The following is a 25,544-nucleotide window of genomic DNA, read 5'->3' on the forward strand; positions in this document are numbered from 1 at the left end:
GTTGTCACACCCACTTCTTTCCTTCATCAGCCCAGTCTAGAGTGATATTATCATAGATATCAAGGAGTGTAGGCTTTCGCTCTTACTATTTCTGTATTTTTCCCCCTCTCCAGCATTATATAGTTTAACACGATGACATGAGGACCTGCACGCCATTGAAAACCTGTGTAAAAGTAAACTCATAGTCTGATGAAACTGGAACCAAAATATCTCCAATATCATCTTAAAACTATTTGCAATGCTGCTTTAATTTGAATTTGTGTTGTGTCAAATTGTGAAATTATTGTCCTGGGTTGGGTCAACATTAAATCTGCACAGCATGCACACCTAAGGGGTTTGACTTGGCTCTGTCCTATATGTCTGTCAGATGCTTGGAGAATCTGGACTTCCATTGCAGCTTCAACTTTGGCTTTCTCTTAAGGCTTTTCAGGACAAAATGAAGGGACCTCAGCAGCATTCCCTTGCTCCCTGTTCACTTTAAGATTCCATAAAGAAATGATCATTTTCTTCAAGATTCAATATTTGAAATTCCTTGCAGCAGGAAACATATTCTATGCAACTCTTTTTCAAAGGCAGCCTGTATATTAATCTGAATTTTGCAGACAGGTTAACCAGGTGTAATCCCATTACATGTAATCCGGTATTTTTCACTCCTGCCGGTAGGTGGTTCGCCCATGAGCCAGAGATGGCAAAGCCAATCTGAGCAGCAGGGCTGAGAGGAGCAGCCGCTGTGGCCACATTACAAACTGCATCGCCTTTGTGACAACTGTAGATCAGTGAGCCATCAGCTCACTCCTCCTCTCTCGTTTTAGGGACATGTAGTTTTTAGTGTAAAAAACGCCGCCGCGTGGTGGAGGCCTTTGTAAAACTTAAACTACAGTTCCCTTAGACCTAGTCGGAGGTGTTAGTTGTCAATATGGCTGTTGTCAGACAGACAAAGCAGAGAGGCAAATAATTCGCCTCTGATTAGAAATCCTTGGGAAAGGGTCGGACAGGGCACTGTTATCAAATTGGCTCATTGTTCGGCTGCAGTCAAATACAAAACGGGTCTTTGGTCGAGTTGAAAAGTTAAATGGTTAAGTGGCCGATCTGAACCGAGGTAAGTCATGTAGTTAGCCTTGTACGACTCTTGAATGTGATGTTATTAATATCAAACGTTCGCTAGCCAGCGACGGTAACAGTTAGCTAACGGCAGCTAGTCACAGCGTTGGCAGGGGCTAGCATGTTATGCTAATCATCACTTAACTCAGTGCTACCAAAGTAGCTAACGCCAAGTTACTATCTGTCCTCCTTCATGCCTCTCTCTTGTTATCAGTGGAAATGCAGCGGCCGTGCAACGAAAAACGATCAAAAGCAGTCAGGCTCAATAGAAAAAAATGCAGCTAGGTTAGCAGGCTAATTTGCATTGGACATTGTTGGTCTGGCATAGTATCATTCGCTAATATTAGCTTTTGGGCAAAGGGCGTGAAAGCTGGCACCGTCAATGGTTTTTCCTGCAGCGTTGTTCCGAGCTACAGTTTTGCAAACTGCAGGCCCGATTATCAATAAAACAAAACAAATGTAAAAGTCGCAGATAATGGAAATAGCAAGCAAATTAAGGAATTGCATTACACAAGAACGGAGAGTTTTGCTTGAGCTGCGTATTTTTTATACACGCAACTTGCCTTGCAAAGGTTAAGTCAGCCTTTTCTACTTTTTGCAGGTATGAAAGCGAACCCGTTGACACTGTCGTTTGTCGTTCACCTTACTAGTAGACCAACATGTGTGACTTATTCCTGATGAAATGGGTGCACAGAGTTCTTGAAGTTGATTGGAGTGTTATGAAGTGGTTATGCTTTTAGAACCAGGTTTGTCGAGGTTTTGGACAAAAGGCAGTGAGCCATTACATGTGTCAAAAACAGCACCACTCAGAGGCTCTCCTCTTTAAGTGTGGTGGGACCCCCCGCACACCTCACCTCCCCTCACCTGTCTCACTGGTTGCAAACCTGTCCAACCTCCACTGTGTGTCCTGCAACACAGCGGATCTACACAATTAATTAGTTTTCAAGTTGTGGGCGACAACATGAAACCTGGCTGCGAACTTTTTGGTTTTATTTACTCAAGTTCCCTGTTGGAACTGCGTGTCTTACCCGTTGTGGTTCATGCAATGCCTGCTCTAGGCAAAGTGAATAGTTAACTGAATAAATAGTTCACCTGCTAGTTTACCTGGATGGGTAATGATTTCTTAGACACAGGGATCCGGCTGCAGCACTCTGTATGACTGCAAAAAACTGTCAGAATTAGTTATATCCCTCTCAAAGTAACCAGTCAGTGACATTTGTGATGTTTAGCTGATGTAATTGAGAGCCAGCAGATTTCCAGGGTAATTGCATTTAATTCTGATTATTTGCTTGCATAAAAGTTGATGATCTTTGTTACTGGTTGGACTGAGGGGACAGAAGTGAATGTTCACTAATACACATTAAACTGCCTTTGGGTCTGTGAGTAATGTATATAAGAGCTGAACTTGGCTCTTCCTCTGTACTTTGTCTGGAATGCTAGAAATAGCTTTTTAGCCTCTTTTATAAACTAGGTGTCCCGGAGCTCTAGAGGATAATATTCACCCTAGTCGTATCAGTTTTCTCCGTGATCACTTCAAAACACTGCATATAGCCTCTAGTCATTTGGCTAAACACCCAAGATTTTTTTCTTTCCATTGCACAGAGCCTTTGTGAAAGAGATGTAGGAAAATGCCGGTGACCCAACCCCTTTTAAACCATTTATCATATCAGCATAGGGCAGGTTGGCACAGAAGATGGAAAATCTGCCGCAGTCTGATTTCAGTTGCATTGATTTCGAGCACAGCAAATTGCTTATGAAAAACATACAGCGTGGGTGGTGTGTAAAACCGGGGATATATTGTGGCTCTTAAAGAACAGCAGTCAGAATGTTAAGATAGCATCAGCTGTCAAGGTGACTCTGGCACTCTGCGTGTGTTGCCTACTGCTTCCCAAAAATAGCTGATTTTATGCCCTGCCCCTCCTTCCTTTTTCTTTCACACTTCCATCTCTTGCTCTTGTCGTCCTCTCTCATCTGCTGCCTCTTTATTTTCTTCTTGTCATTTTTTTCCTTTCCCACCCTTCTTTTCCCACTCTTCCCCTCTCACTCTCCCCCCGCTCCCTCGCTCTGCCTCACTCCTCCTTTTCCATCATTCTTGTTCTCTCCCATCTGCATCCCAACACATATTTTCATTCCTCCCTTTTCACTCTTTCCTGCTTTTACCTCTTATTTCCTCTTCTGCTTTTTCCCACCGTCCCTCATTCCATCTGCTATCCCTCTAATTCTCCTCGACTCCCTCTTTCCTCCTTGCTACCCCTATCCTCCATCTCTCCCTCCTCCTGTTTCCCTTATACATCCTGAACACTCACTTTCTTGCCTCCCCCTTTCCTGAACTTCCCCCTTGCATCTCCCCTTTTGTTTTCTGCTCCTCTGTCTCACATCCTCCTTTGTCTCACATCCTGTCTGTCTTGTCTCTCATCCAGCAGCAGGATGTCTGAGTTCAGCGAGGAGCCGCGCTTCACTATCGAGCAGATAGATCTGCTGCAGCGGCTGCGTCGCACCGGAATGACCAAGCAGGAGATCCTGCATGCACTTGACACTCTGGACCGGCTGGACCGGGAGCACGGCGACAAGTTTGGCCGCCGCACCTCTTCCTCCTCCTCCTCATCCTCCTATGGGGGAGGAGGGGCCAACAGCTGCAGCAACAACTCTGCCTCTAATACCACCACACCATTCAACAACAACAACACCACTGCCTCTGCAACTGCCACCTCTTCTGCTTCATGCAATGGAAACAACGGTACCATCAACAGCGGCGAGGGAAGCAACGGTACCGGGGATCGCTCTGCAGCTGCCGCCTCTTCCACAACCTGCAAAGTCTCCACCTCCACGCAGACGCAGTTCCGCGGCGGCGGGGGTCTCTCGCCGTCTCCTAGCAACAGCTATGACACCTCCCCTCCTCCTGGGCCTCCGCCACCTTCCGCCATCCTGCCCTCCCCGGTGTCGCTCGTGGCACTGTCACAGAATGGCCGTGACAGCCTAGCCGCCACACCCAATGGGAAACTGTCTCCCCCGCGATACCCGGTGAACAGCGCGGCAGCGGCGCGGGCCTTCGGGTTCGAAGCCACGGAAGAGGACCTGGACATTGACGATAAGGTGGAGGAGCTCATGAGGTCAGTACTACTGGGATGGAAATGTTATTTTCATAGCCTTTTATCTAACAGCAGGGCAAGTTTGGTGCTGGTTGACAACCTTGAAGGCTTTCATCCATCTTTTCAAAGTGGTGCATTTTCATTTGAAAAGCTTAGGTATTACAGTGGCCTGTTGGGGTCGGTTTCTGTTTTTATGGGCAGAAATAATACTCACAATAAGGAAGTACTAGGTGAGGCTCAGTTCAAATCGCCAGTTGGGAGCTGTTGTGAAACCTCACTGTAGGCAACCGCTACTGGAAGTCAGAAATGGTAAAAAAAGATTTTTGTATAACTTGCATGATGTCTTTGGGTGCGGTTTGTTGGTAGTATCAGTGAATGTGTTTGTGTCACAGATTATGTTCACCAGTCAGACTGATTTCTGGTGCCTCAGCTGTCCCCAAGTTTCTTCGCCATCCTTGACATATTCACGTCCATCACTGTACGTTTTCACTGTAATTCAGTATGAGTCAAATCTTTGTCATTTCTATCAACATCATTCTCAAATCATTGTATCAGGAAGTGGACTTGTCTGGCACTCTGAAAACCCTCTTCCTCATTCTATAATGAAGTCAGGCTTTATACAGATTGTAAAATAACTTTGGCAATTTACAGTGACATTTCTTTTTGTGGTACTAATGTTCTGTAAAATATTTTTTTGCTTCTACTGTTGCATTGGGAGGTCAAAGGTCAGGGTCAGCTACTTTGACCCTGGAGCTGCAAAGTATTCATTCAGACATTCAGTCACTACAGCAAGTCATGGTGGATGGAGGAGGGTTAATATTTTGAACTCAGGTTGAAGGACAGTCACCCTGGGTGCTGCCCTGCTGCAATCATTATTCTTTGGTGAATTAATGATCCATTAGCAAATGGCAGTTTCAGTTCATATTTTGACTTGTGTAAGAAATGTGCTAGACAAATGGAGAGTTGAGGTGCACAGCTCAAAAAGCAGGAACACAAAGCGAGGTGCAAAAGGCTTGAAAACGTGCAATAAGTGACCACCACTGAATGAGGTATACCTTTTATTCAGCTGTCACAATAAACATGTTTCAGCTACACAGCCCTCATTATGGACGCAGGAATTTTTGCTGCGCTGGCTAGTCTTCCACTTTTTGAGCAGAATGTGGCGACAAGGCAAATCTGGTTTGTGCACTTTTCTTCTGCCAGTGTGTGTGTTCTGCATAAGGCTGTACATCAATCCTCTATGAAGGATCAGCAGCAAAATGATAGTGGAAAGCATAAAGAAGTTAGTTGCAGCGCATTACCAGCCATCACACCATAGCGAAGATAGTAGCACACCATTTCCACGATTAATGCTTGGTGAGATTAGATGTGTATTGTCAACAAAAAAACATTTGATTGTGTGACAAGAAAAGTAATCGGTGGGAAAGATTTGAAAAACCACACGGATTGAGGTGAAATTTCTCCAGAAGGAAGGGAAGAAAAAATATAAAATTGCTTTTCTGTGAAAATGTTACATGCAATTACATAACATCAGATAACATTACATTTGGTACTAAATATAGTTTCTTAAGCCCACAACTCTTGACAGTTTTGCTGTTCACAGTCGGACACAGTCCAAGTCAAACACCTCCTCCTTTATTCCCAACACTCCACACATTAGCCCTTTACACCTACTGCTATGGGCTCCTGCTGCCTTTCAGCTGCCCTTTTATGTACAGCGAGAATAAGAATAGGCATTTATAGCTCAGGCTCTGTCCTCAGTATTGCACTAGCTGTCTTGTTGCTCATCGGCTCTGCCTCTGCATTGAATTACATGTCCTCTTTAGACAGCGCAAGAAGTTAAGTAGCGTTCAAAAGCCCTCGTCCTCGCTGCCCGCAAGACTCCAGCATCTCACTTCGCAGGACTGCGGGGGCGTGACGTGGTTTCAGCTTGTCAACAATGCCACGATGCCCTACTGTTTCTCATACTTTTAAGTGCACATTTCCTTCTCTGCAGGGGTTTAGCCTTTTAGCTGGCACCCACCACCTGCCCCCTCCCCTCTCCTCTCTCCTCCTCCACTTCCCTCTCTCCTCAGTCTTGTACAGCAGCGTGTGCTACATTGATTTAGTGGTGTCGATACAAGCAGCGTTTTTGAGGTCTAATTTTAGCCGCGCCGCGAGAGACTGGTGTGGAGGATATTGATGCTGGATGTCAAGAGTCGTGACGCATTTTCATCTCAGAAGTATGCTAACAGAGAGCTTAGGACTTTGGCGTGTTCTCCATTTTTAAGCACACGAGTCTAGGATGCTGGCTGGTTCAGGGGATGCTGTAATTGTGTGTTGCACTTCGTTTTGAGCGTGTCATTAATGCTGTCAAAGTTGGGTGGGGGGTGGCTCCCACTGGGAAATACCCCACTGAAAAATGTATTCCCATCAGTATGGATAAAGGCATACACTGAATAGACTGGCACTGACCACTTCGCATCTGACAGGTGTTCAGGATCTTTTGGCTGTAGCTACCTTGGGATGGAGAATTAAAACAAGACAGTAATAAGCTTGCTTATGTGTGTGTATTTGTTTTGGGGGAACACATTGTACCAGAAGAACAAGGGGTGAATTGTTCTTTTTTTTTTTTTTTTTTTTTTTTTTTTTTTTTTTTTTTTATAACTACATATTACTGTCTGAATTTTTCACCCAAAATTAAAAATCCGGTCACCCTTTTGTCAGTACTCCAGCTTTCTCCCAAGAAAAAACCCCAACTCTTTAGAGTTCCAAAAAGGGCAAAATAATACTATAGACTTGCGTATAACAGATTACCCAAGCTCTCTAAAGCCAAACGATTGCACTGTGGGTCCAAAAGTCTAATATTTACCTCAATTGATTTTCTGCACTTGCCCTACAGCAATCTGTTGGAAGACTGTTGTTGCCCTCATTTGCTCCTCGTAAGCTCATACTTGAGGGTTTCACAGTTGTAAACACAGCTTGTCGTGTATTCAAGGGATTACTGCCCGGTGAAAACCACAAATCGCCAGTTTTGGTTCATGTTTTAACTGAATTTGAGCATTTACGTGGTCATTGGAAATGAAACCTCTTCAAAACTAATTAGGTAAGCTGAAAACTGCACAGTCGCCAGCTAAAAGCAAGACTTTTTTTCAGTTTCTGAAAAGTTCCAAAAGGTCATAAATAAATGTGTCATCACAAGTTAGACAGTGTGCAGGAGTCTGTTTGCAGCAGTTTCCAAAAAGGTTGCGTTGTGGAGATACATGGTTTTCACCAGACAACAGCTAAGAACTGGTCAGTTAATGATGTCAAAATGGACCCTGAAACAAAAATCTCCTTTTTGGTGACTAGTAGGAGCTAAGTGCCACAGAGCTAGTTTATGATACAAAGGCAGAATAAAGGAGAGAATGTTTGCTTTGTAACTGATATTTTACGTTGAAAGTTATAACTTGACATTTTTATTCATGGTACCAAAAACTTAATGTTTGAGAATGTCACATCTTGCTGTCTTGGTTATAGTATAAAATATTTGATTTATCCATTTGTATTCTCCACTTGATTTGGCTGTTGGCTGTTCAGTGCTGCCACCTCTGATCACAGTATTTCCGACAGCATTGGAAGGCAGCATCTGTTTGTTATTTTAGTGATGGTTGCTGTGGTGCAGAATAAGTGCAGGAAGTCTAGGAGAAAATGATATAAATATTGGACATTTGGACCCACAGTGCAGTTGTTCCACTTGAGAGCACATTTTCGTTTTTGGTTGAATTATTCCTGCTCATGGTAATTTTTTGCCCTTTTTGGAACCTTAAATGAGAGGATAATGACCACATTTTCAGATGATGCACCAATCCTGCTGTCAAATATCAGGCACAAACCTGATCAAAATAGTATTTGGTTTTAGTATGTTCCAGCTACTGGAGTCCAAACCACATTTGAATTTTTTTTTTGCTTTTAAAATGAATTGCATCTCAATTGTTGTGCAGTTAATCTACCTAATAATCTGAATCTACTGTATATTATTTGGTGGAAGAGAGCAAAGTATCAGTGCTACCCAGCAAACACTTGAATATACAGTGCTGAATATATGTCAATATGACAGTGTGGACCAGAGTTGTGTCAACATGGTGCCAAAATGAAAGCTGAAGCAATTATATAGTTATTAATTGCTGCTACCAGCATTTTTTTGTGTGTGTGAAATCAGGGCCCAGTTATCTTTCTGCTAACAGTTCAAAACACTTTTCCAAAAACAATTTCAATATTGCTGCATCATCTGAAAATTGTTATTTCAGTAACTATTTCAAATTGAATTTCTGACATACTGTAAACTCACAGTGTGAAAATGTGCTCGTGTGGATTGATATTGAATGCGGTCACCTCCTGCACCTTGCCGTCTGTTAAACGCTTGCTGCCTACTTAAGATTTTAATGCTCTGAATCAGAAGTGACAGTGAGGAAGCGGCATCACTGCACTCCTAATTGGGCTGTATGTATGTGTTTGCAGGAGGGACAGCAGTCTGGTCAAAGAGGAGATCAAGGCCTTCCTGGGCAACAGGAGGATCTCTCAGGCAGTGGTGGCACAAGTCACTGGTTCGTAACACACACAGACAGACAGACAGACACACACACACACACACACACACACATGCACTCTGAAACAATGTAATTACTTTAATATTTTTCTCTTGTACTTTATATATCACACATGACTAACACTTTGGCCGTCCTGAGTCGACTGTCTTTCTCTGCTGCACACACGCTTTCATTCTCCATGTGTGTCATGCACATTGAGTTGTTTGCATACTTCTGGCTCTTCAGTTTACATTTAAATTTTACCTGTTAGGCAGTTACGTTGCTGTTTTACATATAAAATCATCAGTTTGCCAGTAAATGGGGTTAATGCTGTGCCTTTTATTATTTCTAGTAATTAATTTAAGTTTCCTTTAATTATTAGTATGTGGCAAAATCATCCTGTAAAACACATTTTTTGGTTAAACTGTTAGTAAAGTGGTGAAATCCTAATTCCCAGATCTCAGATATTGCAGCCAATAGTAAGAGACTTAAGAGTTAGAGCCACACACTCCTGACGGTATTCCAGTGACCACATAATGAGTGTGTGAGATGCAGAGGTAAAAGAAGAAGAAATAAATTCAGGGTCAACAGGAGAGGCAGACACTTATCTTTGTCCCTCTTGAGCTCTCCTTGTGTCTCTTTGTCTCTTTCTGCCAGCCTCTCTGTCTTTCACTTTATACTCTCATGCCTTGTTCTTAAACACACCACAGAAGGTGAATTCTTGCCAGGGCTGTCTACAAATTGTGTTGGGGTTGTGGTGGGGGAGGATGCAAATCTCTCTTGTGATTTGCTGTCTGGCCGCCTTCCAGGGATCAGCCAGAGCAGGATCTCTCATTGGCTGCTGCAGCACGGCTCCGACCTGAGTGAGCAGAAGAAGAGGGCCTTCTATCGCTGGTACACGCTGGAGAAAACCACCCCAGGTACCACAGATCCTCTGAATGTGTTGCACTGACTTGTGTGTTTGTGTGTAAAGTTTATGAATAGCCCTGAATCACAGTCATAATCTCAAAGGGCTTCACAATGCCGAGATTATCAAACAATAAGATAAGCTAAAGGTAATAAGCTAATGAGGGAGCCAAATAAACGAATAAGCGGGCTTTCTACGGTCATGGCAAACCCTGGAGAAGTCATGGAATTTGAAAATATGTTTTCCAGGCCTGGAAATCATTTGGAAAAGTCATGTAAATTTTCAATAATGATCATAATATTTTTTCTTTGCATTTCTGCTTTATTGAAAAACAGGGCACAAAGCGGGGATGACATGCAGCTACATTTGCGCTCAGCATCCACACTTCTCCAGTGTATTTGAACCCCTAAAAATGAGACTTTTGGATATGTAGCTGACTTTGTATTATTTTCAATACTCCAGGGTTGTGTAGCAGTGTGGATGGGTGGTTATGGTGGCATTTAACACTATGACGAGGAATTGTTTCAGCCCTGAGTCTATCCTTACGAATGAGTCACAAAGCTAAAGCTGAACAAATGACAGTGAAACTAAATGCGTTAATTTATTTAGTTTTAAGCCTGGACTTAAAGACATCAGTACAATTTACCACTTTAACTGCAGCAGGGGCCCTTAAAGAAAGTTAGCTTATTGGTAAGAAAGCTCTGCTGCTTGCAGGTTTGTTCATGACTGCAGATAAGTCGCCAGATAAGGCGGCAGCGTCTTGTGATCAGAGGACATTTGGCAGCATGTACAGTGCAGCGAGATCTGATAAATATGATGGTGCAAGTGAAAGTAATTATTTATACATTAGAAGAAGAACCTTGATTTTTATCCTCCATGAACTGGGAGCCGGCAGAGAGAGAGGACAGGATAAAGGCGAATAAGTATAATGTGGTCACATTTTCTTGTTTTAGTCAAGATGCCAACAGCAGCATTTTGCAAGAAGATTCTTAATGGATCTAGTTATTATTTTATCTTGTTCTAATTAATGTTTGAAAAATATCTCAATTTGACATCTGTTCGAGTGAACATAAGTTTCAAGTTACCCACATGTGTAAATGAACACCATATGACACGGATCATGGTAGCTGCTGAAAATGACATTGTGTTCTGGTTGTGTGATTTTGAGGAATGTTTGCTGTTGGGGTCAGATGAGGCTTTATCTGCTGATAAAGATGTATACAGTTGTATTCCAAATTAAATAATTTACGTCATATGCCTGCCTATCAAAAATGCAACTCTTCTAAAAAATTAAGAGATACTTGTGTGGAGACCAAACTCAGTTTTGTCTTGGTCTCCTTTTGTTTTCTGTTGTCATCGTTGACATTGTGGGGTATCGGTGGTCTGTGAAGACCAAGAGTCAAAAGATGACAGTCTGTTATTTTGCCTTCATAGTGACTCTTTAAACATGAAATCCATAGTGCACTGTAGATGCCAACACTCACACTCACTGTTAAATACTTAATTGTGCGTGTGTATGTGTTGTAAAAACGTATAGCCAGGCAGCAGACATCCCACGCCTTGTCCTCTGCGGCATGTTCCTTGGTGGAGCCCTGCCAACATCGTCAGCAATGGAAACTGCTCTATGCTATTTATGGCCAGACTGTGGCCGGCCCAGCTCAGCCTGGTCCCTCACATGCCTCCGTAACTGCTGCAGAGAAAACCAATGCCCTGTTCGTGCTATTCTGATAACCTGTACCATTGCAGGGTGACCCAATTAGATCTCATTTATCGTATCTGTCTCACATTAGGTTGTGATACTGTGCATGATTTCTAACCAGAGAATTGGAATAGAAAAGATTAAGAGGCCCCTTCCATAGTTTCTGCCCACACTGGAATCACTTCTAGTTTACATTATGTACATAGTGCTGCAGCACTTTTTGGGCAGTTCTTATTATAAATTGTGTCTGATTTTGAGATTGCTTGCAGCCGTTTGTGTGTATGTGTTTTCAGATGATGCAGCAAAAGACTTGTCAGCACAAGTCAGTTGTTTCCAATAATAATCTTCAGTGTGTTTTCTCAGATTTGCAAAATGCTAGGTGCATGCATGAGTGAGGCCTTTGGTGCTATTCTCATAAATATAATGACAGGGCATGGACTCAGAAGCTGTTGTGTGCTGTGCTTGAGTCATCTGTCAGGACAGCCACTACATATATCATACTCACTTGCGCACTGCCAAACGACAAACAGACCATGGCCCGTGACTCCTGCTCATCCTGAAACATGTACTGTTTTGCATGTAACTGAATCCTTTTCTGATTACTGATCTAGGTGCCACACTAAACATGCGGCCAGCCCCCTTGGCTCTGGAGGAGATGGAGTGGAGGCAAACCCCACCCCCCATTAGCACTGCCCCTGGGACCTTCCGGCTGCGTCGGGGAAGCCGCTTCACTTGGAGGAAAGAGTGCCTGGCTGTGATGGAGAGGTGAGGGGCGAAGGATGAGATATGGCATAGAGGGAGGAAAGATGATAAGTTGTTGGAAGAAAAACAAACCGAGGGGGGCGGAGGGGAGTTTGTTTCATAAATTCTCCCTTATTTCCACAAGGAATTGAGAAAACATTGCAACCCGCACTAGAAAATAACTGGACAATGAGGAAACAATGCCAGTGAGTTTTCTCATATGCTCTCAATACTGGCTCGGCTGTGATGCATATAGGACAAACACAGCATTGATATTTTGCCGCACTTCTTGTTTGTTGACATTGTTCTTCTGTATTAAATTAATCAACGCGACTCTGTTGCTATTTATAGCTACTTCAACGACAACCAGTACCCTGACGAGGCCAAGCGAGAGGAGATTGCCAACGCCTGCAATGCTGTCATTCAGAAACCAGGTACCCAGAAAAATCAAGTGTGTGTGTATTTCCGTGCACACTTGTTCTGTATTGTACCACATGATCCATGTACTGGCATACACTAACCAAATATTCTGAAGATCACCATAGAGACATAATCTGTCAATTATGCATCCATGATACATTTTGTAACCACATTTATCTGCATGAATATAGTGCTACAGTTGGTCCAAGTTCTGCATCTGATGCTCTTGGGAAGAATAAGTTTACCTTCTAGTGGTATTGACTCTCTAGTGGTAACTAATCCAGTACAGCCTTATTAAGGTCATGTATATGGTGTAAAGAAATAATTCACAGCCTGAAAAGTTGACACATTTGTGAGAGGCAAGCAAGTTTTTGCCTTTGCATGCCATATTACATACAGAATATGAGGAGACATATACTGCATCCATCCCCCTTAACTAATGTATTAATGGTTAGCCAGAGTTGATAGATTTTGCAGACAGGCCACAAACAAACACACAGCAGCCATGCATATACAGTAGATTTAAACTTAATCTTCTTTAAATTTGCACCTTCGTATAGGACTTCAGTAATTACTGACACACCTCTGTTTAAAGACAACAGAGGTGTGTTGCAACTGCTTGGTTTTACCTTACCTAATTGCAAAGTCACTGTGCGCTCTTGAACATCACTGTTTATGTTTTGTTTAACAGTTACCTAACCACGTAGGTCACTTATGAAAACTCCTACTCAACAAGGACAGCCTGGGAAGAGGGAGTTGACCTTCTGAGGGGGCCGGAGAGGGACTCATTAAGTTTGGGCTGACACAATAAAACATTCAACAGTATGTTAGTGCCTAGAATAAAGAACAATAAGAGAAAGATAACAAGGCTGCTGATGATAGGGTATCAAGGAACCTGGGAGACAACATTTAAAATAAGGCCATTGGTCAATATGTATGAGGGAGCATGTGTAATAATGAAAAAATAATGCAGGGTAGGACACAACCATGATAACATCAAAAATGAAAGCAGACATGGGGCAAAAATGAGAATGTCCATAGCAGGTAACTCAATGTTTTCCCCTCATCGAAGCCCAGAGGCTGTGAGTGTAATGAAATTGTCACATATGATTTATTTCAGGGAAGAAATTGTCTGATCTGGAGAGGGTTACCTCCCTGAAAGTTTACAACTGGTTCGCCAACCGACGGAAGGAGATCAAGAGGCGGGCAAACATTGGTAATGTGGGTGTGGGGAAGGGACCACAACTGGCCCTTGGAGGCTGCCTTGATTGCAGTGCACCACAAAATCAAACATAATACCGTCATTATGTCATATTTAATAATAGTGAAAATATTTCTTGGAGCTTGCATTTCCCAGTATAAATGTGATTCCTCACCTCCAAATGATTGTTTTGTGTTTGCCAAAGGGGTTAGTAGAGCAGACAAGCATAACAGCCACAGTAAAGATTTACCAGCAGTTGGCCGGTGGATGTATTTGTGGTTATTTCCAACATTATCCATAATGAGGGATATCAGTAATCCATTTATAAATCTAAGAATCCATCACAGTGATTGCATTTTCTTGACTTAATGTCTCTTCCTCCAAGAAGCCACAATCCTGGAGAGTCACGGGATAGATGTCCAGAGTCCTGGAGGACACTCCAACAGCGATGACATCGATGGGAATGACTTCACAGAGCAGGTAGAGTATGACAGAGAGGGTCCCCAGAGACACATTAAGCTAGATCTGTATTCCAGAAAGAAGCGATTGATCTGAGGGGGAAAAAGAAAGGTCATCACGTCTTTTTTTTGTAGGTTAATGTGTTGACTTGTTCATTTTTATTTACTCCTGTCTTATTTTGAAGACAAATTTTGCGAGCTCTTCCAGTCCCGAGCCATATGTCATATTTCTTCATTTTGTAGCAGGGGCAACCTTTGTCAAATCATGCCAGGTTCTTCTTCTTTGTGATGAGTTTCTCAGCAAACAAAGCCATCACTGCTGTGGTCTCTATTTCACTATCTCATTTCTTTTTTGGGACTTGAATTTGATTGGTTGATGTTATAGCTTTATCATGGAATTTGTAAAAAAAAATGCTTTAAAATTTAATCAAAAATGTATTTGCAGTTATTATTTTGCATGTTTTTATAGTTGTCATAGTGGTAACACAGCTATTCTGTTTATTTACACCATTTTCAAATCTTTTTGTACTTATTGTCCTACATGCAAATGGGCCTTTGGTCCAGTGTTGAAAGCAAACAGAGACTTTAATTAATGTGATTTCATCTGTTGTGCTTTGGAACACTGTTATCTCACAGCTGCTGAGGAGCTGTTGCTCCAAACTGCCGCTAGATGCATATTTAACAAGAAATGTCCAGCATGCCCTCTTTTTGCACTGTAATAAAGGGAGACTAAGAAGAGCAGCGCTGCTCCGTAATAATGTCACAGCACCTACACAAGTGTGTATTTCAGTTAAGCCTTCTAGCTTTATTCTTTATTGCACATCCACACCTAAACCCTACTGTCAAGGTCAGCCTGCTGATCAGCTGAAAACAGCCAGTTGAGGTTAACTCAGACTGGTAATGAGTGATTTATTCCCATGAATGATGTATACAGGGCTATTCAGACTGTCAAGTGGCACCGTCACCCAGTCAGCAAGATGAATGTTGAAAAGAACTCATTCTAGATGTTTTTTCTTTTTTCTTTTTCTTTTTTTTTTAAAGTACTTTTCAAATTAAACTCGTCAAGTGGCACATCCTTTCCATGAACAAAACTGGAGTTGGCTGATATGTGTGAGCGCTATGTAGCTAACTGAATAATGTTTCTTGAAATATCCACAGGCCTGTGACCTGCCCTATTTTGATAAGAGACCTCTCAGCCGACCATTTAACTTCTACCGACTGGAGCCCACCTCGCCAACACAGGTACCCCCGACACACAAAGACCAGTTATTTCCAAACCATCAAAACGGCTTGTGACATTGTCAGTAGAGTTCCAACCTTTTCCTTTTCCCGTTATCTGTCAGCTAATTAAAAAAAAAAAAAAGAAAAAAGTAGGTGATGTTCCATGCATATTCTGAAAAGCTGAACTTACTTGAACAGAAAAACTCACTGCTCGCAGCACTTCTTCATAGTCTTTTTTGGGGTTGTGTGTTTTCTGTGTGTTTAACAGCTTCCCAAGCAGAAAAAAATGACTTGATGGTGGCAGCTAAGAGGAAAAAAAAAAAAAAAAAAAAACCACACACAACCCAAGTTCTTCACCCATTATCCCAGTGGTTCTAGTCAGTGCATTATAATTTTGATTTATCTGATTTTGAATCACCTACTTTTTTGATCTCTTGCTGGCACTTCACCTGTTGATTGACAGTACATGTTATGTGTTTTAATTGTGCTGCATAAAAAAAGAGAGTTTCCACTCTGGAATTATAAACTGAACCAAAATTAAACTTTAAAGTAGGTAGGCTTCGAATGTCTTTCATGTGACACTTGTATTCCTCTACCTTCCTGTTGCCACCCTCCCTCTCTGTCCCAGGATGACAGCACAGGGCACAACGAGCACCAGGACCCAATCTCCCTGGCTGTGGAGATGGCAGCCGTCAACCACACCATTCTGGCCCTGTCTAGAACAGGAGCGGTCCCCAGCGACATCAAGACGGAGTCGCTGGAGGACGAATGAACTGCACAGGAACTGGGGTGGAGGAAGAGCACGGGAAAGAGAAGATGATGGAGTTGGTGAATAAGAGGGGGAGGGAAAGGAGGAGTAGAAAAGGGGGGAAAAAAAGGAGGGTGGGGGCAAAATGAAACTTAGTAAATTCTTATGAATCTATCCTGTATCCAACTGTTCCTTTTCTTTTAGCTACCCCCCCCTCCTCCTCCTGCAAAGCCCATGTAAATGATAATCAGCTACCGCCCCCCCCCACCGATTATACTGACACAGCTGGCGGAAATGGGTCACTATACGTCCTCTGATCTCCTTTCTTAAAATGTTCCATGGAAAGAAGAAAAGGGTGCAAAAAAGGCCTTTATCCCCCACAACAGCAGCTCCTGTGTGAGACTGCTTTTCCTGAAGACTCCCCTCCCCTCCTCCTGCTATTCTTTCTTCTCCCGGGGAAACCTCCTTCTCCTCCTCTTCCTTATCCGCTCCTTCCTCCTCCTCCTACTCCTCCTCACCCCCCTTCTCCTGCTTGTCCTTCCCTCTCCAGCCTGGTTGTCTGAGCCAATCCTCAGTCGATCTCACCTCAACTTCAACCTCAGAAAAATAACGTGTACTGTATATATATATATGGTTCTTATGGTTCTCAGTCACACTCCTCTCATGGTGTGCTACCTAACCCCCCCCCCCCAACCCCCTAAAATTCACCCTTTTCATTGTGCAATTCATTGGAAGAGCAGCAAGCGCCTCCAGCCATCATCTTGGGAAAGATGGATGGATGGATGGAGAGAAATACTCTCCCTCCCCGTGCCACTGAGGCGGTCAGCGGGGATAATATTGGCAGACCTGCCTGTCTCGTCAATGTCTCCTACCCTCTATAGCTATCATTCCTTCTTTGTTTTTCCACAATAGTACCTCTGTTGGATGAAAACCTTGCATCTTGAAGACGTCTAAGAAAGGCAGCCTTAATTTCATGTTGACCACCATGCGCTTTCCACAGTATACGGTGGGATTTAGAGGGGGTCTCGTGACCTGAAAGATCATCAGACTTTAGCTAGGGACACACTATGCGACTTTCGTAACTTTCATTTGCCTTCATTTTCGTAGTCCTGAGAGTTTCCCCAGTCTTAAGAAGCTCACAAGAGAAACCGTCGACTGTTGTGGTGCTAGCAGTGTGGCTTTTGCACAGTCGTCAGTCCAAGGGGTGGCCTCTCATGACAAAATAGTCAAAAACCAATGAGATCCCAAGCAGAAACGGCTGTCAAAGCGAGGTAGGGGTGAAAAGCTGTCTCAGTGTCCTGTTTTATGAAGTTTACCTCTCTGCTTCCAGCTCCCTTTTCTTTGCATGTCTGTTCTGCTTTGTTATAGAATTGCTCTATAATACAATCAGCTATATAATATGATTAAAATGTTCAGTACTGTTGTTAAAATGCTAAATCCAAACATTCTTTTAACTTAACCAGAAAAATAGTAGGATTACTATTATCCCTGAACCCTCACCCACTGTTGACATTTATAACTCAGATGTTAATAATCATTAGACTGTAATAGTTAACCTGTATTTAATAGCAAATAACAATGATAGGAACATCTCATTTATGTAACTGTATACTATATTAATACAAATCAGTATGTATTTATAATACAGGATCATGAGTAGTGTTCCATTCATTTGACACTGGTTAAATAACAGGATTCTGTGACCAAGCAGCTATCTACTCAGAAATAAGCTCTCCTTATGTTTTGATGATGAACAAGTAGTCAGAGTGTTGGCGAGTCGCCTCGTGTGTCCCGAGCTTTACTCAGCACTTCAAGGACCATGTAGTTTTGCAGTTTAAGTAAAAATAAGTAAAATGCCAAAATTAGTGAAAAGGTTTACATCCAACAGCAGCAGTTGTTTTTAACTGTTTGAGTTGCTTTACCCTCTGTTATTAGATAGCCTAAACGGCGACTGGATATACAGTCATTTTGCCTTCATAATTAGCTTCCCAGTGACACTGTTATTAAGTACTAAAGGCTATAAAAATCTATTTAGGGTCAATCACGCAAACTTAAGCTATCTGATAATGGGGAATTATGCTTTGTTTTAAATGTCATCAATGCCAAAGGAAAAGATGCTTGGAGTAAACATAAGAGGCTTCTATAAGGCTGATTCTAGGTCAGTTCCTTTATGTTTAGTCAAGAGGTAATGTTTGCAGTCTGAGCTCTTGAGGGATCTCAGAGCCGTACCGGGGAAAGACGAGGTTTAGTGCTTTTCTCCAGTGTGGCGTTCATTTATCCAAAGTGATTTCTCCCAGCTCCTTTGGCATAGATAAGTTTTTAATCACTTTCATTGAAGCCTCTTGAGCCAGTGTGGCATTGTATGTTGGGCTTGACACTACAGCAGGCCTGTGTCGTTAAGGATAGGTATAGCAGCCAGAAATGATATTGAAAATACCCCTAAGCTATTTACTACTTGTTCTGTGACGCTGCCTCTTTATAATAGCCTAAAGAATGTGCTTTCAGAAGATTTTTTTAATATCAGTGGTATCAGATTAGACAAAATCCGCACTGGAAATGGTTTAGAATATCATAAAAACTTAGGAGGCGTTTGTTGTTGTTGTGTTTTTTTTTTTTTTTTTTTTTTTTTTTTTAATCTAAGTAGCCTCAAAGGTAAAAGCACCTCATGCAAGGGAAACTGAATCAAACACACCTCAAGTGTTGATATTGGAAATCATTTCCAACATTTATTTTGCCTTGGGCAGAGCCTTTTCAAAACCATCTCTGAGCAGTGGAGTTCAACTTTATCTCTGTGTCTTAAACGTGTGATGGGTCACTAGCGCTATCACCGCTGGGTCAAGTATTAGTGCATTTTCAGTCCGAGTCCAGGACAAGAGTCACGTCTTCAAACTTGGACCTGGGGTGAGAAAGTTAAACTCCTGGCTTAAATGATGGTTTTGGAGAACTAGGGAAATATTTCACTGAGCAGGAGAACCAAGTTGGCCTGATAACTCCAAATAAGAATTGTAATTTTTCATGTTTTTAATCGTCAACTTGAATATTGGCTCTTAAAATGTCCTGCAGTCGTACCAAACGTGGATAACACGCTAAGTTTTTTCATGCTGATTTTCAGTTACGCAGTTAACTTGGTAATCCTGCCTGTTGAATTATATCTCGGCTCTGGGCTGACTAGTCTAGTAAAGCTCTATTTAATTCTATTGCTTCAGTGTGTACGAAGCTCCAATACAGTGACTCAGTACTGGGATCTGTGTTTCTAAAAGAATGAGTTGAAAGATAAAAACAAAATATGTATTTATATTCTTTTTTTAAGTAATGTACAAAAAGAATGACAAGGATATGTTTTGAGATGAATCATGCTTTTATTGTTAAATTAATCATGCTTTTTAAATTTTTTCCTCCCTTATTTTTCTATTTTCATTTACACTTTTTTTGTGTCATCCCTTATTTGACTGAACAACAGTCTTCCCGTTTGTGTCCGAGGTAGTAAGCTATTTTGTGAGAGATGGACGATAATGCACCTTATTTAAAAAGAAAAAAAGAAAAAAGTATCGCTGTCGACTAAGCTTGAAATGTAACCTTTCCCCCATGCCTTCCTTTAAATGGTTAATGTCCAATCTACTATAATGGGGCTGGTGTGAATAAACATTTCCGTATAGCTGCCTCACACACCATATCATATGAAATCATAGCCCCAGTGCGTGCCATTCTCTTCCCTTTTTAAAATCAAATCAAATCACACCAAACTTCTTAGTGAAACCCAGCAGTCTGATGTTGCCCTTATTATCGCACATACCTCATAAGAACAGACGTTGGAGGATTAGGTCACCACAAAAACGAAAATTCAGGCATTATCTCCAAACTCCACTGAAGTGTGTACCAAAAAAAAAAAAAAACTGCAAATAAACAGACCCTCAGTGCAGTTGTTTGGCTGTGAAACACTTGGATAGCCCTTCTTTGTTGTTTTATTGGTAAACTCAGTAGTTGAAAAGAAGGATGAGATGAAACAATGAAGGCAGGCTGGCTGTATGTTTTTTGACTGGCGCCAGTGAGCAGTTGATGACTGAATTTTCATTTTTGGGTGACCTGCTCCTTTAACACCTCTGAATCCTAAGGGCTCACTGGGAAATTCGGCATGTAGAAGATTTCCAAAGTGTCACGTGTTGAATAAAACTGAACTTTGAGCACTGGTGTACATTATTTTAGGAAAACCCGGGTTTATTCTAGTATAATACAGCGGGCAAATGTTTAAAGGTTGAAGTGTTTTCCTTTGGAGTTTGGTGTGACAATCTGTCTCATATCATGAATGGCATATGTTGGTGATAGTGAAATTAATGTCAGTGGAAGGAAGTACATAGGAAAGAGTGCATTTTGAGAGCATCCAGGCATTTTTCATTCAGATCAAGACACGTGCGAGTGAACTGCCTTCAAATCTGAGAGATGCCGTGGCCCAATTAGTACCAGATTTGTTCCAGCAGTATTTTTTTGTAGGATTTCAGCCACAGTATGACAAAAACATGGATTTGGGACGAGGGGGAAAAAAAGGCCCTAAAGTACAAGTAGTAAATAAAATACTTGATTTTCCAGAATGGCAATGAAAACAGACTAATCTGCAGGCTGAATCTAAAGAAAGGTCTCTCCCATCTGATGTTGTGCTTACTCCAGTAGTAGTGCTCACCCTGAAGGGGTATCCTCTTGTGGTGTGTCAGGGTCAACATGTCTACATGTCCTTCTGTATCCCCAGTGAAACAACATCCACTTCATCCCAATATAGCTCTGAAAAAGAAGACTGAATGCTGTTGTATCAATCTCTAATCTAGTTATGTTCAAAATTACTGTATTGCCCATTTCAGAATTTAGTGCCTTTTTTGGACAGTAGACTGTTCTGTAATTAAGATGTAGTATATATACATTTTTTTGTACAGTTTCTTTGTTCATTTTTTTAACTTGTGTTTATTTTAGTATGATATATAATGTACAAGAGAATAAAGCTATATCAATGAGACTGTTTCTCTGTTTTTACTCAACTGAGAAGACCAAATGTGCCCACAAGAACTGAAAAGGTCCCTTGTGAGGACTCTCTGCGTAACATTAAGCGAGCTCTTAATCTGTTTTTGGGTGAACGTTAGTTGACGACTCAGTTGACGAGCAGAATAGAGTTTATTGAAACATCACGTATATAAAGGCAATTGAATTTGCTTTTCATTAACAATATCCTGTCTCCATCTCAAAATAAATAAGCATTCAGGCAGTCAAACCAATCAATTTCAACATACAAGTATAAAACATCTTATTTGCTAGACATAGATTAACAATACTAAATACAAAATAACAAAAGCCCTCAATTATCCTGATCATGTACAAATGGTGCCCACGCGCAGCATTAACCAATGTTTTCACTCACCAATGATCAAAAATATTAACTGCCACTCATCATCTTACACCTATGCATAATTCATTCCCTTCCAGTCATTAACACACTTGGTAGATAGCTTCAGGATAAACTGGGTAAGAAAAAAAAATGTTGCAGACAGTTAATAAACATTTTTCGACCTACACACCAACGAATTGAATATTTGCAATCCTCTCACAAAGGCACATTTGCAGAGTAGCCATAGTGTTTCAAGGCACACGAATAAAACATCAAATCATCATTACAAATTGGTGTTCAGAAATTGAGACTTGAAAATCTATCCAAGCTTATGCAAAATGATTGATGCATATGTGCAAGTGATGTGCCACCTTTGCAGTCTGTTTAGATGTCTGAAAAGATGATCCAGTGAATTTAAGGTAATTATAAATATTTGAAACTATATGCAAATACAGTTTTGTCCAGACTGACTTCTTCACAGACAGTAGTGTTTACGTCAGGAGCAGCAACAGAATAATACATCACCTCTCCTTAGACAAAAGAATTTACTTAAACTTCCCACCTGGCTTTGAGGCAACACTACACTCCTTGGTGGTGGCTGATCACAACTAATCCACCTTGTTCACTGATAAAAAAACTTCCATTCCAAAATGAGATATCAATCATTTGCTAAATTTGCCTGCTGGTTAAATGACTGATGAAGTGAAACTCATTGTGGACAAAGTTCTTTGTATCTACAGACTTAAAAAACATTCACACAGCCTGATAAGACATTCAGTATTCCTCTGTATATTTTAAAATATTAAGTGAGGAACACTGGGTACCAAACTTCTAATAAAACAGATATGACATGTTGGGTTGGAGCCTCTAACAGATCCAAAGACAACCTCTGTCTGCAGTCACTCTAGTGTCCCAGACTGGCTCTTTTTTTTTTTTTTTTTTTTTTTTTTTTTTAGTAAACAAATCCTTTTCCCACAGAGAGAGGGTGTGATTTATCTTGTGAAACATCTTGGAGGACCAGATACAGCAAAGCCTACAGTAAATCTGCCCAAATAAGCCAGTATATTGCCACTCTGGCTGAAAGTTCTCCCTATAATCACACCAGCCAGCTGTGGAGCATGGGTGACAGCTGAGTGGGTGGAGAGCAATTAGCCTTTTATCTGTGCAGGAAGGGAGTTGAGCAGATAGCAAGACAACCATCTCTCAATTGTTCCAGGATTTGCGGTTCTCTCCTTTACTGCGGCTGGATGCTGCTGCGCCACCCTCGCCTTTGGCCAGTGCGGTGAGGGCTGCCAGATTTGGGCTGGACCCCGATAAGTTGGCGCTGCGGCGTTTGTGCTGTTGCTGCTGGCGACGGCGTTTGGTTCCGCCTCTGCTCACCCTGTCAGGCCGCACCAGGACCCCATAACCTGGGTTACAGTGGAAGTAGTGCTTGCCGCCCACCGACCCATCATTCTTTCCTGGAGGCAGAGGACATTTTTGAGGGTATTTTTGCGTCAGTAGATAGTACACATTACAGAGTGAGGGGAAAGAGCATATGAAATGACTGATTCAAACAGGGTTTTTTCAAACCTTCTCTTCTTATGCAATATGACAAAAAGTTGATGTAGATGACTCAAGTATCAATAGAGTAACATAATTGAACTGCTTTCAAAATTAGCAGGGTTAGGGTGAAGGTAATGATGTCAGAAAAGAAAAAGCAAAGTGGTCTTAACTATTTGCAAAATTACTTTGAATCTCTATATTTTTTTTACATTTCTGACTTTGATAATTAGTAGTAGAGACAGACAGGAAAGATTTCGAAAGAGAGGGATGGCATGCAACCTAAGTCTAGGTCAAGTTATCACAGGTACATGATATGCACCAGGGTAGCTACCTGAGGCACTACGATAACTGTTTACACTGCCTCAAAAAGTTAATCGAGCATCATGACCTTAATAGTGAGCTGGATGACACTGGATGGACAGTATGTCTTATTTTAAATGTCAATGTTGGGTCAAGAATTGTTCAAAAGACTGACACTGTTGACTGGCTCATTATTGCACTCTACAACTACTACTGCTGTACAAAACCAAGCCATTCATAGATTACTTGATATGACTATTTTAATGCAAGAATACATTGGACCAAGCAAAATTTTAGGTAGTATTACAATTAATTGAAATGATCAAATTCACACATGGAAAATGGGCTATTTTTCTCACCTGCTGGTACCTCCAGTTCTACTCCCACCCAGGTGCCCTCTGCAAAATCCGTGGGTCCCACATAACGTACGGTGCCACACTTATTGGCACCGACAGTAACAAACTCCCCTTCTTTCAACCAATCAGGGAAAATGTTTGAAGCTGCCCCGTCTCCTTCTTCAGAGTCTGAGATAATTTCCAGCCTCTCCATTGGCACAGAGAGGTTGAGTCCGGCCCCAAGGCTGCTGGCCCTGCCCACCTCCTCTAGATTCCCTTCCTCCTGGTTCAGGATGCGATCAAAGGACTTGAGGTCGGACGTCTTCACTTTCTGGATCTTGAAAGGGTTGGATGCTGAGACACTGAGTAGGGAAGGTTTAAGCAGAGGAGGAGCTGGAGTAGGGGCAGCATTGGCAGAGGCACAGACAGGACTCTGAGGTGGGACTGCTGCAGTGGTTGAGGATGGAGCTGGGGTGGAGGAGACGTTTAGGTCCAAGGTCTCAGAAGGAGATGGTTCCTGGGATGAATCAACAGGAGCCAAGTCTATAGATGGGGCAGCAGCAGGACGTGGGTCTTCAGAGAGAACTGGGATTGGGGTTGGGTTTGGAGCTGGGGCTGGCACTGGATCCTTGGCTACCAGTTCCAGCTGGACTGTGGATGCTGACTGATCTTGTTTTGGCTGCTGTGGTTGTGGAAGATCTATCTTTTCGCCTTGGCCTGCATCTGCAGATGGTTGGGCATGGAGTAGTGTTAGTTCTGATTCTGTATTTCCTGTAACCTGTTCCATTTGTTCTGTCAGAGGGGTTTCTGGTTTTAAATGGTCTGGGGGTGGTGACTCTGTTGGTACTGGCTGCTTTATTTCACTCTCTGGTACTAATAAGGACTCCTGAAGTGCCTCCGATGATTGTTCTGATCCAAAGAGGTCAAGTGCTGACTCAAGCTTTTGTTTGGCCTTGCCTGGTAATTCTGATACTTCAGCTTGATCAGGTTGTTCTAGCTCCAACTGGCCTGGTGCTGACTGGTTTGATTCTTGCTGGCTTGGTGAGGACTGATCTGACTTGTTCTTTCTTTTGTCAGTGAAGTGGTTTGGTTTCGGTTGTTCTAGTGCCGCTGTACAAGGCTGAGTCTGTAGCTCTGCTACAGTTTGAGAGTCTGATGGAGTGCTTTCCAGTTTGGAAGGTAGGGGAGTTTCTGTCAGGTCAGGGTCAGTCTTCTCTGCAAGCCCCTTACCACTGAAACTATGTGATGACTCCTGGGGCTCTGACTGGTCTGCAGGGACAGATTCAAGACCAGTGTCAAGCTGTGTAGTGATGGAGAGAGGCGTAATTCCCTGTGTCACTTTAATCTCCTCTCCCTCTTCATCTGGCATTTCCTCAAACCCTTCACCTCTGCTACTGGACGATGGAGGGAGATCCCAGCTCAGCGTGTACACCTCTGACAGCGTTGTTGTAGATATACTGGTGGACATGTATCCGCTTGATGCTTCGCTCACTGGGCTGTGGCTGGGGTCTTCTGTATCTGGGATAATTGGCGGAGGGAGAACCATGGATCTGGGGCTCTCTTTTTGCATCTCTGGAAGGATGATTTCCTCAGTGGGAACCTAGTGGGAAATCATGTCAACACAAGTGTTAGTGACTAGAAGTACTACAAAGTACTGAAGTACCGGATATAGTGCAGTTGCACTGCTGATTCTCAAATAAGCAACTGGTAAGAACTGGGATATGTTAATTGGAGGTTTCATTACAAAATAAAAGAGCTTGATCATATTATATTCTGAGAAGGCTTTGCTCTAGTAGAGCTAAATATCTGATAAAGTGGGCAGCACACACTGCCTTATGGCGCTGCCATTCTGTCTTTATAACAA

General features: G+C 42.2%; 2 protein-coding genes across 4 annotated transcripts in view; one reads left to right on the plus strand and one right to left on the minus strand.

Annotated features, from left to right (window-relative positions):
- Positions 1-769: 769 nt before the first annotated feature.
- Positions 770-21,132, plus strand: hmbox1b (homeobox containing 1 b). 3 transcript variants are annotated; one of them, XM_030047020.1, is made up of 10 exons: positions 770-1,099; positions 3,522-4,211; positions 8,670-8,755; positions 9,547-9,657; positions 11,955-12,108; positions 12,436-12,518; positions 13,625-13,720; positions 14,091-14,185; positions 15,322-15,405; positions 16,013-21,132. In XM_030047020.1, the coding sequence occupies exons 2-10, from the start codon at positions 3,529-3,531 to the stop codon at positions 16,154-16,156; spliced, it is 1,536 nt and encodes a 511-aa protein (XP_029902880.1). In that variant the 5' UTR covers positions 770-1,099; positions 3,522-3,528; the 3' UTR covers positions 16,157-21,132. The 3 variants fall into 3 exon arrangements, 2 of the variants coding, with proteins under 2 accessions (XP_029902880.1, XP_029902881.1); XM_030047021.1 differs by having other exon boundaries at positions 14,094-14,185; XR_003927938.1 differs by lacking the exon at positions 16,013-21,132 and having other exon boundaries at positions 13,625-13,725; positions 14,094-14,185; positions 15,322-15,402.
- Positions 21,133-22,407: 1,275 nt separating this feature from the next.
- Positions 22,408-25,544, minus strand: part of LOC115356046 (kinesin-like protein KIF13B) — a 43,649-nt gene continuing 40,512 nt past the window's right edge. Inside the window, exons 40-41 of the mRNA XM_030047042.1 lie at positions 23,705-25,280; positions 22,408-22,960 (exon numbers count right to left, since the gene is read on the minus strand). Coding sequence (XP_029902902.1) covers positions 22,704-22,960; positions 23,705-25,280 — 1,833 coding nt within the window. The 3' untranslated portion in view covers positions 22,408-22,703. The remainder of the gene's footprint in view (positions 22,961-23,704; positions 25,281-25,544) is intronic.

The sequence above is a fragment of the Myripristis murdjan genome, chromosome 24, assembly GCF_902150065.1.
Source record: "Myripristis murdjan chromosome 24, fMyrMur1.1, whole genome shotgun sequence".
NCBI lineage: Eukaryota > Metazoa > Chordata > Actinopteri > Holocentriformes > Holocentridae > Myripristis > Myripristis murdjan.

Bases quoted from the DNA above. Each gene is read 5' to 3' on its own strand.
- hmbox1b (XM_030047020.1), top strand. From the start codon at position 3,529: ATGTCTGAGTTCAGCGAGGAGCCGCGCTTCACTATCGAGCAGATAGAT. The intron at 4,212-8,669 runs GTCAGTACTACT...ATGTGTTTGCAG, and splicing joins AAGGTGGAGGAGCTCATGAG to GAGGGACAGCAGTCTGGTCA. The intron at 12,109-12,435 runs GTGAGGGGCGAA...TGCTATTTATAG, and splicing joins TGCCTGGCTGTGATGGAGAG to CTACTTCAACGACAACCAGT.